General features: G+C 39.7%; 1 protein-coding gene across 2 annotated transcripts in view; it reads right to left on the bottom strand.

Annotated features, from left to right (window-relative positions):
• Positions 1-1,269: 1,269 nt before the first annotated feature.
• The window catches only part of HMGCLL1 (3-hydroxymethyl-3-methylglutaryl-CoA lyase like 1), an 88,981-nt gene continuing 75,028 nt past the window's right edge, over positions 1,270-15,222 (bottom strand). For both annotated transcript variants that reach the window (XM_052809266.1, XM_052809265.1), the window contains 2 exons: positions 7,885-8,010; positions 1,270-2,990 (listed from right to left, as the gene is read on the bottom strand). In XM_052809266.1, the coding sequence (XP_052665226.1) occupies positions 2,877-2,990; positions 7,885-8,010 (240 nt within the window). In that variant the 3' untranslated portion in view covers positions 1,270-2,876. The remainder of the gene's footprint in view (positions 2,991-7,884; positions 8,011-15,222) is intronic.

Consider the following 15,222-nt stretch of genomic DNA (forward strand, 5'->3'; position numbering starts at 1 on the left):
TGCATAGGGAGAGTTAAGAGCCTTAGAATTGCAAACTGAACAGCCCAGATGCTGAGAAGCCTAGGATGCACTATGCACAGGGGCATTACCTGAAAAATCCTCCAGAGCGTAAGGGTCTCCTAGTGCCAAGTTAGCAATCCTTCATGACAATTAGGAACATAGAAGTCTAGAACTCCCACAGAACTGAGCAGAGCTAGCTCTTTTATTCTATAGTCCATGTTCTACATAGGTAGTAGTGTAACCACTTACTTTTATCTAAGATGTTGTAGTGAGCATACTTAGAAAAAAGTAGACAGTGTCAGTTCAGTTCCTGACTTGGCCTACAGTTGAAGGCCTCACCAGCATCTTCAAGGAAAAAAACCCCTCATCTGTTGCAGAGACTTTTTTTTCTTGTGATCTTCCTGGTCTCAGGAATTTTGAATTCCATCCTACCCAGTGGCACAACTTCATCCTGATTTACTAGAAAGTGCATTCTTTTTCAGTTCTGTAAACAGCCAGATGGTCAGATCCATTGATTAGGATGCCAAAAAATGTGCATTTCCATCTCCCCAGGCTGAGTAGCAAGCTAATCTCAGATCAATTTAGTCCAACATTCAGGCTAGTATTTAAAAGGTGGTTTGCGTCACAACTACTTTTTTTTCGAGGCATGACTTCACTTTCATTCTTTGAGAATCTCCATCTTGCTCATGTTGCTTAAACATGCTCACAGCATCTTGGGTAGAAGGAAATTCATCAGGCCCAACACGAGAACTGCATACTTTAGCTCAAAATGAGATAACTCTGTGCCTGCACAGAAGCAAACTGTAGAGGAAATTTTACTGTTAAACAGGAAAGTATTACAGTGTGGTGAGTCACCTTCAGGGGTAAATGGCACCTGAACTAGGGAGTCTTTAGGATGTCAATTCAGGTACCTTGTTTAGGCTTAACTACTAATCTTAAGACTAAGTACAGCCTAAGTATTGCTGCAGATTCCTCACTTCTTCATTGGATATAACCCATTACAGAATTTTTAAATCTGTGAATGGTTCAAGACCTGGTTTTATTAAAGTTCGTGTCTTGATACATGAGCCACAGTGGCTGCTAAATAACAAAGCCCCAGCTGAAACATGGGAAAATGAGGACAGAGCATTTTCTGTGGTGATCCAACTATGCATCCAGAGCAGGCCAAGCAAATCAGGGTGTTCACATCTTTAGCAGTACTTGAAAGTCTTCGTACTAGATTCTGCAGTGAGGGGTGCAATTTAGTATTTTGGATTGATAGGCAAGATATTTCCGCCTCACCTGAATGCATTTCTTTGTGTATTCTTTGACACCATGAGAAGAGTGAAACAATGTAGTTTATATTAGCTTTGACTGTCATTACAGCATAAACAGGATAGAGGTTTTATATCAGATTTATAGCTTTGAGATACCTGGCATGCAAACTTTGACTTTCTTAAGCTCTGAACAATTCTAAACTACAATACTGGCTAAAAGATCTTAGAAAAAGTTCACTTCAGAATTTCAAAGGCAAACTGAGACTCAGCTGTAACTTGGCAGAGTTGAGCTCCAGACAAAAATGATTCAGCCTTTTCATTCTTTACATGTTATCTTTCACTTTCTTTCATCTTACCTTTTCCCAACCTTTCATATTTTGGAGGAAAATGGAGAATATGGAAAAAGATCATAGTCACGGATTTTAGATTTTCATGTTAACAGGCTATGTTCAGAAAAAATATAGATCAAGGTTACGTACACAGGGAATTACAGAAGGATCCTACACAACCAACCAATAACAGTACTGACGTTTCAGACTGAAAAAATGACAATATTTTCATGGCAGATTTGAACAGTTTTTAGATAGGATAAGGCTCTTCTTTGAATTTGTCCATTATTGATCTAAAAATGACAGTGCAGTTCACTGGCATCTTGCTGAACTAAGACATTTAAAAGAACAGTATCACTATCAGTAGAGCACAGAGAAAAGTTGTAAGTGGTTCCCTTCATGTAAGCTAGTCCAGCAGAATATTATTATCCTCAAAAACTCGTGACTTCTAAGTGAGAATGTCAGTTCATAGACTGTAGAATAAAAAATCAAATTGTTTGATGAGACCTTGGACAAAAATTTAGCCCGTTCTACACTACTACCACCCTGAATGATGGTTGAAAACCTTGCCAATTTTTAATTGCTTCATATAATTAGGTTTTAATACAGTTGAAAAAAAAAAAGCAACTACAACACATTTAACATATGCAACAAATAAGGAAATCTACATTAGATTTGGAGGATCTGGCAGACTGCCATTCACCACAAGGTTTTGGAACAAGATAAAGTCATCCATAACTTAACAGATGTTAAACACAACAGAAATTAAAAAGTGCTATTGCTAAAAAATTCTTATGGTGAATTCAGATTTGGCTCCATGTTCATAACACAACTGACTTGACAAATGAAAAGTAAAGACTCAGATAAATAAAACACATAATAGAATGGCCACACACAGTGTGGGATCTCCTAAACTACTGCAAATATTTGTACTGTTCTAAAAGTCACCTTGATTAAAAATTAACCATGTATTTGCTGCTTCTATCCAGTTTTCCTGAAAAAAACTAAAATTCAATTCAAAACATGCTAAAATGTCCTAGTGTTTATACATTTTTCTCATCTGTAGAAGTATTAAGCACAGGGTTCTGTACTAGTCATTTATTTCTTACTTACAAATCAGACAATTCTTTACAAGACAGTACAGTACAATAACTCTTCCCATAACAAAAAGTTATATATGCATTCTATTTTGGTTCTTTGCTGAAATGGTTTTCTTGTATTTGTTTTCTTGATATAAATGTCCTTGGTCAAGGCAGATGACAAATGTAATTAAGCTGCAAAAAAATTCCATTTAACTGATAGTTCCAGTATTGAAGGAAGCTTGTGCAACCTTTGAGTTTGTTTTCTTGTTCAAAGCTGTACAGATGAAGTTTCCAGCTTCCATCACTGTATAAAGATTCACTCCCTAAAAAAGAGGTGAAAAATGTTAAGAATAATAAATGCATATGTTTAAAATGCTTAAACTCCCAAGTTTTTTTGCTCCAGTGTCTAATTTTTGCAAACCAAGGGCCTGCTTCATGTCATAGGTCAGTAATGGATATTTGTAGAGTTACAGTGACTTACACAATAGTCACAGCTTCCAGTTGTTTGGAAGGTTCTACTGGTTTGAGAGTGATTTCTTATCCTAACAGCAGTAGACCAAATACTTGAGTAATGTCTTTCAAACTCAAACTAATCTGTAATAAGGAACTGGAATAACAACTAGAAGAAGTGGTAAAAAAAATATAGTGTCTACATATGTGCTGTAGTTATTTATCACCCAACGCTAAGAAACTTCATGCTTGTAAGTATCCCATTTGCAGCTCAGGAAAATGGAGGAAGCACACTTGTACTGGCAACTGAGTTCAGTGAGAAACAGGATACTGCATTCTCTTGAATAAACATAATCTGCTTCTTGACAAAGTTCCTTTCAATGCAAAATTACAATCTACATTGCTAGCACAACTGAGCAAAAAATTGCAGCTCAGCTGTTTGATCTGTCCATGCTAAAAAAACATTCCTTAAGCAACCAACTGTTTTTTAACTAACATAAGATACAGATCAGTACTGCTTGATTGCTAAAATGGAATCAGATCACTGATTAAAGAGGAAAAAAAAACTTCAGTATTAGTCTCCTGGATTACTCACGTATAGTAAAAGTTTGAGAGTTAGATCATATAAGTGATGTAATTACTTGCTCCAGAGTTGGAGTTTAGAAGCCAGTAAAGTTCCTGGAGAAGGGATGTGAAAGGAGACTTTGAACTACCAAAACACTGAGCAGTCACATAAAACTGGGAGAAGTGTGTCTCTTGACATTAAAGAGTACAAGATGTATTGCACCAGAAATACACTTTCATAACACTTACAGATTTATGCACTAAAGTTCAGACCAAGACCTGATTTAGATGCTTAATCCTTTAATTGGATCTAGCACTTATTTCCATGTTCTATGGTAAGCATTGCCTTTTTCATTCTTGGAATTGGCTAAAAATCTTAATGAGAATAGAAATTGCTTCATGGAAATGTAATCAAAAACATTTTTAATTTGAAAAAAAAATGCTTCAAAGTTTCTAATCAGCTCTAATATTTAGCACCATTTAAAACATATTGTTGAAAGACATCCTTTTATAACTGTCTCGTTTTAATACAGTTATAACAAGGGTGATTTCAGCTTATTCTGCTTATTGGTCATTACTTAGGTTTAGTTTGTAGAGTGCTATTGCACATAATGTAATCTAAAAAATTTTTAGAGCATCTGTGGTTTTTTACTAGGAAGAAATGAGAAACATATTGCCATAGACATACTTGGTAGTTCGATTATGGAAGATGGCAAAATAAAACCCCCAAACTATACAAAATTCACATTTTCAGCACTGTAACACTGCATAATGTGATATGTGTTGATAAGAAACATATGTTCACCGTTCACATTCATTAAATGGAATACAAGCATCTCTGCCTTTTAAATTGTCTGTCTTATGCAAGTGTTGTGAACCAAAGAGGATTACCATGAAGGCACAACCCAGCATTCACAAGCATGACTCACAGATGGGGATGGGAAAAGAGTAGTGACAGGTGTTTGTAAGGTTGTTGAGTCAAAATAATATGTCTTCTGATAAGTGTACTTGGTAAGCACTCTGTATATCCAGAATTATTCCTTGACACCAAGGAATGAAATCATGGAACACGAAGACAAGTACCTCCAATAGCCTCTATGAACTTGGGTAAGTGCCTTAAGTCAGAAAAGCTTCTGCCAGAAGGCAAAGTCCTTTAACTCACATTGACTTCAATTAATCAGTTCTCATTCAGCATTCATAAATACCAAGTCTATTACCTCTCTGAACTTTGGTTTCGGTGTCAGTAATGTGAGGCTAACAGTACTTAGCTGCTTCTCAGAAAGGCTTATTGTTTGCCAAGCACTTTGAAGGCATCATAAGCACAAGTACTATTACTGTAATTACACAGGAACCATACAGAAACTGTTTTTATAGAAAGTACATGTCTCCTACAAAGTTTCATAAGCATTAATGATCTATGACATAATTATCTATCCATTACCATGGTACAACCAATAAATCTCTTTGTAGATGGGCTCTCCTAGAAAATTATTTCACATTTATCCTACTAGAGATTCAATTTACGCATCACTTCTTGGTTATGTGTTCTGAAGAACAGTATAGAACAATCACCAATCATTATTTTGATGTATCTAGTCAATCTGAACTCAATAATGTATGCTTAAAAACTGTCCATCTTTTGGTTGACACTTTAAGTGACTTCAGTCAACAAAATAAAAGCTTTAGTGCATCGCTTAGAGGAACACGAGACAGCACTCCTTGCAAATGGACAGCATTAGTAATTATAATTTCATTTTGTGCCATTATACAAAAAGGGACATATTAATAGATTTTTGCAATAAAGATTTTACAGAATTAGCCATGGTACCAAAACCAACGAGCACCGCAAAGACCAAAGCTTATATATTAAGGTAGTAATTTTGAGGGTCCACGTCTCTCATCCAGTAAACTACTCTTTTCTTAATGGGCCAGAAAAGGGTCAAGGAACAAAGTCTTGTGTTTTGCTATTGCATATTTTAAAAAGGAAGAACTAAATGTTTGATGGTGAGATCCTTACCTCCATGGGATTTGGTATCAACCTTTAGGACAAGCTAGATTCCTGCTTGGACACCTGATCATTAAAAGATTAATAAATCTTACCACAAAGCCTGGAACAAGGTATATTTCATTTAATCAGACTATTTTTATTTAATGGATTCCTTTTGCTATGAGTTAGTTGGAAAAGTCAATGTGTATTTTGGCCAAGGAAAGACTACACGGAAAGCCTAAGTCTAAAGTACGCAGCAATGTAAAGTGGAATGCATGATTTCTACTCCTTATTCCAAAGGACTGTGTTGTTTCAAAAGAATAAACACCTTCTTCCTGAAGAAAGCTATCCCAAAGCACATATGAACAGTTCAAAATGGAGTCCACTTGTACAATGGACACTTGGATTAAACCTTTTCTAAACAGGTATCTGACATCTATCCAGACCACTCTGAGAAGCACATGAAACCAGATAAACATTACAGTGAACTCTTGTCGTGGTTTAACCCCAGCCAGCAACTAAGCACCACACATCCACTCACTCACTCCCCCCCTACCCAGTGGGATGGGGGAGAAAATTGGGAAAAGAAGTAAAACTCGTGGGTTGAGATAAGAACGGTTTAGTAGAACAGAAAAGAAGAAACTAATAATGATAATGATAACACTAATAAAATGACAACAGCAATAATGAAAGGATTGGAATGTACAAATGATGCGCAGTGCAATTGCTCACCACCCACTGATCGACGCCCAGTTAGTCCCCGAGTGGTGATTCCCCCCGCCCCTACTCCCCCCAGTTCCTATACTAGATGGGACGTCACACGGTATGGAATACCCCGTTGGCCAGTTTGGGTCAGGTGCCCTGGCTGTGTCCTGTGCCAACTTCTTGTGCCCCTCCAGCTTTCTCGCTGGCTGGGCATGAGAAGCTGAAAAATCCTTGACTTTAGACTAAACACTACTTAGCAACAACTGAAAACATCAGTGTTACCAACATTCTTCTCATACTGAACTCAAAACATAGCACTGTACCAGCTACTACAAAGACAATTAACTCTATCCCAGCTGAAACCAGGACAACTCTGTAAGGTACTGAATATGATGGAACACCGTTCAGGGTATGTACAATTCAGAAACAAGTTCCATGATCCTTTTATGTCAAGGAACTCCATCAGCATGTGTACCACACTGAACCGCAACCGAGAGACAAGTAATAAGCTCCCTAGTAACTCAGATCATTGTATTTCAGACATCAGGCCTTTCAATTTCTTTCTGCAGTAGTTTAAATACAAACTACACACATTGCAGTTTTGGCAGCTCTTTATATGCTGTCCTTTGAGCTTGACCCTCAAAGTCTACGTCTAAGTTAAAGGTAAAGTCATTGTATTGCTTGAGTTAGAACAAACTCATTATGCCACATTTCCAGAACCATGATGACCAACAGGAAGACCAAAAAGCACGTTCTTTGAAGAAGGCAGCATTACTTGATTCCCAGGAATACAGAATAATTAACATGTCAACCAAGCCAGGGATACTGAATGTGTGCTCTTCAAGTCTGGATGCTCACTGGAACGGTTCATTAAAGTGCAGCTCCGTGTGGATAAGCTGCTTTGCTCTCTCCTCCAAGAACATGGATGGAAATAAAAATGACTCTGAAGCCTGCTAGCCAGTAACAGACTTTGTACAATTTAGAAATATATTAAGTGGATACCTGAGAAATAGCAATGCCCTGTGCTTGGTCTCCAAACACCACAATTTTTTTCTACTTTGAAGTCATAAAAATTGACAAAAAATTAATAAGCACTATGAACCAAATCCAAAGCTCTGTGAAAAAAGCTGAGGTCCGCTCAGTCTTTCCACTGTAGAGCTGATCAGCCTTCTGGGGCAATGTCTATAGCAGTGATTTTTTTGTTGTTACTGAGGCAGAGCAATGACTCAAAGCAGTTGCTACTGAGCTCCTCATAGCTCCAGGTAGCGAGAGGGTGGTTATTCAAATTCCTGTCAAATATGCAAACAAGTTCAACTCTAAATTGCTAGTGAAGACAACATCATTCATGTTATGTGTCAAGCCATGTTAAAGCACTGAGTTTGCAAAAACTAATATTTGCTCCCAATATTTTATGGTACAGCACAAGTAATTGTCAGGTATGTATCATATCTTTTCCAGAAAAATATTTTTGTTTTCCTTAAAGTCTTAAGTAGAAAGTAAAAATATCTTACTGTATTGATACCCAGACCATTAAGCATGTATATCACATCCTCCGTGGCTACATTTCCAGTAGCACCTCTTGCATAGGGACAACCACCCAGTCCTGCAACCGATGAATCCACTACAGCAACTCCCATCTGGAAGATAGCAACACAAAAATGCAACATCAGCACAGAGTATTATTTATAATTATTCATAAATAGCAGGCTATACATATTAGTTACCATGGATAAAATACACATTTCTCCAAAAATGGTTGTGTTTCACAGAGGAAATTCCTTCAATGGCATTAGTCCCGACATCTTTATAAGGTAAGACTCTTCAAACACAGGATGTGGAACAGAGAACTAATGGTCCATTACATGTGATTTTGGCAGATAAGATGATTGCTGTTTTAGAGCGAAACAGAGTTTTATGTCTTTTCTCTTTATCTCTCTACATGTTGTTTTTAAGTAGCCTGCATCTATTCCTGCAAAGGCTTACATGCAACCAAATACAATCAATATGTTTATTCAAATGTGTAATTCTAAGCATATATATATATAAGTCTTTGCAAGATGAAAGTTTTAATATTAGCATCTGAATTACATGTCATCCACAAGATTTAGGGATATCTAGCCTCTCAAATGTGTTTTATATTAATAGCTATTCTTCCACAAAGAACTTCCCTCCTAGCATTTTCTCTCTTCTCATTTTGTTTTCTTTCCTCTTTATTAGAGATCATGAAACCACCATGTCAATAATTTTTTTGTTCTTGTTTTAGAGGAAGACTACAAGGTATTTTCACCCTGTGCTGGTTTTGGCTGGGATAGAGTTAATTTCCTTCATGGTAGCTAGTATGGGACTATGTTTTGGATTTGTGCTGGAAACTGTTGACAACACAGGGATGTTTTCGTCATTGCTGAGCAGTGCTTACCCAGAGTCAAGGCCTTTTCTGCTCCTCACCCCACCCCACCAGTGAGGAGGCTGGGGGGGCACAAGGAGTTGGGAGGGGACACAGCCGGGACAGCTGACCCCAACTGACCAAAGGGATATCCCAGACTACAGGACGTCATGCTCAGCATAATAAAGCTGGGGGAAGAAGAAGGAAGGGGGGGACGTTCAGAGTGACGGCGTTTGTGTTCCCAAATCCCCGTTAGGCGTGATGGAGCCCTGCTTTCCTGGAGATGGCTGAACACCTGCCTGCCCATGGAAAGTGGTGAATGAATTCCTTGTTCTGCTTTGCTTGCATGCGTGGCTTTTGCTTTACCTATTAAACTGTCTTTATCTCAGCCCATGAGTTTTCTCACTTTTACCCTTCTGATTCTCTCCCCCATCCCACTGGGGAGGAGTGAGCGAACAGCTGGGTGGGACTTAGCTGCTGGCTGGGACTAAACCATGACACACCCAAACTGAACACCACAATGTAAGGAAGAATTAAATTTTGGCAGATCTGTGAACCAGATCATGAGTTTAAATCAACTGGAAATAAATTTTAAAGAACTTTATGCTGGTAAGTCTGACCCATTGTTTATCATATTCACCAGTCTAGAAGAAAACACAACCCCCCAAATAGCAAATTTCATACCCTAGCACAGTCCTGGAGCAGCATTCAAAAAGCCTGGTTTCTAAGATGCTTGGAATAACTGAATAGCCTGGATATCATGGAAGTTCTCCATAGATATAGATTCCAATCTTAGAATGTTTTTTAAGGGAGCACTTGATGCACAGTGCTAAGCTTTCTCATTTAAATTAAGACTTGAAAAAACAGCTAGGTGTCATAAATTCATAATGCTCTGATTTTTATTTTCTTTAACTGCATCCAAGCTCCTTTTCTCTCCTGATCCTCTCTCAGCATATTCATGATAAAGAATAGTAAACCAGTTACCAACTCTGCCCAACAGATAATATTAAATTTCCTATGGGATCAAGCCTTCTCTGGGAGATTGGTCAGGGAGGGAAAGGAACGGAGCCTGTGATATCCACTGGTTTGTTTAGTGAGCTTTTGCACCCTCTTCTTTCTGTGATTAGATTTTAAAATAAAACTGAAATTGGGAAGCACTTTTTTTCTGTTTTAACTTGTTAGGTATGTGATCCAGAACACCAGGTCTCCCTTGTTAGAGAAAGCTCTTCAGACTTCCCCTTGAAGAAGGTTAGATGCCTTTGGAGGCATTCAAGCTCTGTAGATAATCAGAGGCAGGCAATGATATTAGGCAGAGAGGTTATCAGAACTTCAAAGACACCAGCTTCTCTCTACCTTAAGCACACTAGAGGGTTCTCCTCCCCCTAGGGCTAATTTAGGCAGATGTACACCTAAGGTTTAGAAGCAGACTGAATCAAGGTGCAACCACAGCTCAAATTCAGGACAGAAGTTCCTGTGTAGAGGTAAGTTTTCAATACTCCAACTTTGACTTTGGGTCCAGAGAGATTCAGAGGCTAAACCATGCCTCTTACATTTGCAGGACAGCAAGATCAGCTTAGAGGCCCGACTGCACAGCAAGCTAACTTTTGTTGCTCTCCTTCTGAGGGACCTACCTGTCCCTGCAGGCTAAGCGGGGAGCCTGTGTTTCTACTTCACAGCCATGCGTACAACCAGCTGGCAAGGTAGGCAAAAGATTATGTCCTGCATGTTGCAGTTGCCAAGTCCCCTTTCCGAATATACCCATGAGTGTGTTTTTTTAGTTCTGAAATAAACTTCCCTAATGTTTTCTTGTATTTGCTTCTAGTTTTAACAGTGCTTTCCATAGTTTTATCATTGGCCTCACAGGCTCTTTGAAGTTCCAACATTTCTGGAGGGCAATAATAAAGACTAATCCAATGAAGCTTTGTCCCAGGTCCTATTCTCAGGCAGGGAATATTATCTTGAGCTACAGTCGTGGTTTAACCCCAGCCAGCAACCAAGCCCCACACAGCTGCTCACTCACCTCCTTCACAGTGGGATGGGGGAAAGAATCAGAAGGGTAAAAGTGAGAAAACTCATGGGCTGAGATAAAGACAGTTTAATAGGTAAAGCAAAAGCCACTCATGCAAGCAAAGCAGAACAAGGAATTCATTTACCACTTCCCATGGGCAGGCAGGTGTTCAGCCATCTCCAGGAAAGCAGGGCTCCATCGCGCATCATGGTTACTTGGGAAGACAAACGCTGTCACTCTGAACGTCCCCCCCTTCCTTCTTCTTCCCCCAGCTTTATATACTGAGCATGACGTCCTATAGTCTGGGACATCCCTTTGGTCAGCTGGGGTCAGCTGTCTGCCTCCCAACTCCTTGTGCCCCCCCAGCCTCCTCACTGGTGGGGTGGGGTGAGGAGCAGAAAAGGCCTTGACTCTGGGTAAGCACTGCTCAGCAATAATGAAAACATCCCTGTGTTATCAACACTGTTTCCAGCACAAATCCAAAACATAGCCCCATACCAGCTACCATGAAGAAAATTAACTCTATCCCAGCCAAAACCAGCACAGCTAGGTAGCTGCTCAAAGCCTGTAATAAAGACCTCAAAGGAGCTGAGGTGCATTAACTGTGACAAGCAAGACAGTACTGTTTAATATTGCTCAAGCATTGAGACTCTCTTAAGAAGGGATATTGTACTTTAAAGCTCACTAATCTGTGAATTATGGAGTGAATCACCAAAGTACATGTTTCACATTTCAGTCACTTATCACACACTTTGTTTGTGTAACCCACCGGTCAGAAAATGTGTTATACAACACATCTGTGTCCAGTACACAGAGGATATGCATGTATGACAGCTTTCAACTGGAAATTCTGTCTCTTTTTGCACTAGCTGGTAAGATTCATGCATTTACTTTGGAAGTCATTGCTTCAAGCTCCACAGTGGCAGCTGTTGGGCTCACAAGTGTCCCTGCAGAAACACACCTAAGGCCTCTTAATGGAAAAACTCACGGTGAGGTGAAGGTCTGGGGAAGAGAAAAGGGAGACTAATATGTAGAAGTACTGGTATGACACAAGCATGCATCCCACTACCATGCCTGCTCTTCCAGGTTGATTTTAAGATTTCCATCAGAAACGACTGTTTCAGGGATGAAAAGGTAGAAGAAAGTGTCCTTCACAGATCTTCCCACCAGCTGTCAGGTTATGTCATAACTGCTAGAGCATTCTTCTTGATGTACGTACTTTCATTAACATTTAAATGGGGATAAAAGCTACAGGAAAATAATGTGCTGAGGTACATCACAGCTGTTCAACTCCTAAGGAAGATCAACAGACTCAGAAACAGCTTTAGTAGCATATAAGCAGTCACTTTCTAACCCCAGTGAATTATCTCATGAAAGGCTTGTCCTTGTGCAAAAATAGGAAAAATATCAACTAAATTGTATCAGTGACAATTAAAGTGGCATCTGAAAACACCCAGAAAAGTTTGCCAGTTCAAGGCGGGAGAACCTCCTCCTGTGGAGTGTCACCTGTATTACTATCAGTAGCCTGCTTCAGTGCTTCACAGGCCTCTCACTGTGAGAAAAAACAAGAAACAATATACTGCCAGCATTAAAAGGGTGTGTCTTCTAAAGGCAATGGATATATATACATAGTAATTTCTGGATATGCTTGTACAAACACTTGTGATACCACTATAATTCTGCATTTGCAATGCAGATCTGATAACACTGGGGTACGTGTTGCTTATTATTGTTTGTTCAAAGTGTTTGTGAATACATGGAGGGGTATGGGAATACCACAGCAACATAAAGGTAACATGAAATACACATCTTTGTCTAAGCACATCCTAGTATTCTCAGGTAGCCTCTTCTGAGTTAATTCAAATTACCTCCACTGGAAGCTGGAGTGAGCTCAGTCATTTTATTCTATTATACATGCAAGAGCATAAAAAATTATGTTATCTGCTGGGTGAGCAGTAACCTCCAGATGATGGACAGTGATAACTGCTCTGCCTTTTAAACCATCGACTATTCCGGCTAAACAGAAAAATTAGAAAGTCTAGTCACAGCTTTACATTGGTAACATCCTCGGTATGGCAGCTTTCATCCTAGTACAGGACGCTTAAACCATTACTTCCCAGAAGCAGCGTATAAATACGTTTATGTCTCTATGTGCTGGTTTTGGCTGAGGCAGGGTTCATTTTCTTCATGGTAGCTAGTATGGGGCTATGTTTTGGATTTGTGCTGGAAACAGTGTTGACTGATAACACAGGGATGTTTTCGTCATTGCTGAGCAGTGCTTACCCAGAGTCAAGGCCTTTTCTGCTCCTCACCCCACCCCACCAGTGAGGAGGCTGGGGGGCACAAGGAGTTGGGAGGGGACACAGCTGGGACAGCTGACCCCAACTGACCAAAGGGATATCCCAGACTACAGGACGTCATGCTCAGCATAATAAAGCTGGGGGAAGAAGAAGGAAGGGGGAGACGTTCAGAGTGACAGCGTTTGTCTTCCCAAGTAACCATGATGCGTGATGGAGCCCTGCTTTCCTGGAGATGGCTGAACGCTTGCCTGCCCATGGGAAGTGGTGAATGAATTCCTTGTTCTGCTTTGCTTGCATGAGTGGCTTTTGCTTTACCTATTAAACTGTCTTTATCTCAGCCCATGAGTTTTCTCACTTTTACCCTTCTGATTCTTTCCCCCATCCCACTGGGGGTGAGTGAGTGAGCAGCTGGGTAGTGCTTAGTTGCCAGCTGGGGTTAAACCACGACACTCTATAATAGTATCTGCATCAGGATGGATTTGCCATTTTAACATTCAGCCAGTTGTAGACAAGTTCTTGACATGGTGTATATAATACAGCAGCTCTGACTGACCTCCAAATCTGACATGTCTTCAAATCAGTGCTCTTTATATGCAATAAGCGGGTGTCTCTGCCTTTAAGATATTGCCCTTTAAGGGCCTCTTCACAACACATCTGATAAGATGTCTACTGCAACATACTGCTATTTCAGCAGCAGGCTCAGCTGCATATGTCTGCTCTTGCTTGTGGTATGGGCAAATATGTATTTTCTGATTTGTGTGCAGAATCACTGCAGTTCATCTCCAGTGTGGCCTCATTCAAAAAGTCCTTAAATAATCCATACTCCAAGCTCCATTCTAACAGTGCTAAAACCAGATGTTGGAAAACATCCTTCAGCAGCACTACTAACTAATTTGGAGGTTAATATTACAGCCCAGCCTGTCCAAGCACAGAGTCTGAAATAGCACCTAATAAATAACTTCTCTGCAAGTTTGAGCAGCTACGAAGCTGTTTTGCTTTTGCAGCCATTAAAAGCATAAGAGACTCTAAAACAAAAGCTAAAAGTTGACCTAATGTGTAAAACAAGGCCTTTTCCTTCATCACACGTCCAATATTTGTCAGACTTTTACAGGAAATAATGAGATTCAAGCCTTTCAGCAATCTGAGCTTGCAAAACATTCACTGTCAATATGCGATCTTTAAAAAGGCCAGTCTCATCGTCACTTCCTGACAGGCACTAAATTGTGCTGAGATTCATGAGAAGTTGCACTGCAGCTATTTTGTAGGATATGTCCTAGACGAGCACTCACTGAGCTGCTTACATAGGGACATGTGCGTGGGTGAACAATGGCTTGGCTTCCAGGACAACTTAAGTGCTCCAATCTTTTTTGACACTTGCAGAGTTTTGATAATCACTAAATTCCTGACAGTGGTTCCTGAACACCTTCCAAACTTTAGCTTTGGCTAGCTTTATCTTACTCTCTAGAGAAGGCAGAAGACTTTTTGTTCCTGTCCCATGCTAACTTCCTAATTCCCCAATGAGAGAGGAAGGAATTAAATTCATCACCTTTGTCAAATAGCCAGTTTTAACAGGAAACCATTATTGCCAGTGAATAATAAATGCTTCATGTTCCTCAGTTTGCTTTACTACCTCCCCATAACTTCTTGTTGGGACAGTCAGTCTCCTTCCTTACTGATCTTTAAATGTGGCTTCATCTGACAGAAGTTTAATTTTGTCCCTCTCTTAAAAATGGCAAGGTCAGCATCAGTAACTCCAGGGATGCAAGAGGTATAAATCAGAAGCTATAAACCATGTCTCTCATAAATTAGGATTTTTTTTAACTGTGAGATTTTGAAACCATAATATCGAGGATCCCAGGTATGCATTAAACAGGAGAAGATTTGTCATCCCACAAAGTTTAGGGACCACAGCACGTGAAGTTCAGCACCACAGTGCCTTAAAGATAGGTGCTTGTAGATATGACAAAGAATCACTGTATTAGTTCAGCATTTGTTCAAGGAAGGGAGAAGGAAGGGAGGAATAAGTAAAAGGAGGACCTACACAGGTTAGGTCAAAAGTTGTCCACACAAAAGGCAGCAGAAGACTAATACTATTTAATCCTGCAGCCCTGTCAGTGTCTAGCTGGCACGCCTGGTGTGGCGTGGTACTGTCATATTA

The sequence above is a fragment of the Harpia harpyja genome, chromosome 15, assembly GCF_026419915.1.
Source record: "Harpia harpyja isolate bHarHar1 chromosome 15, bHarHar1 primary haplotype, whole genome shotgun sequence".
NCBI classification, from domain to species: domain Eukaryota; kingdom Metazoa; phylum Chordata; class Aves; order Accipitriformes; family Accipitridae; genus Harpia; species Harpia harpyja.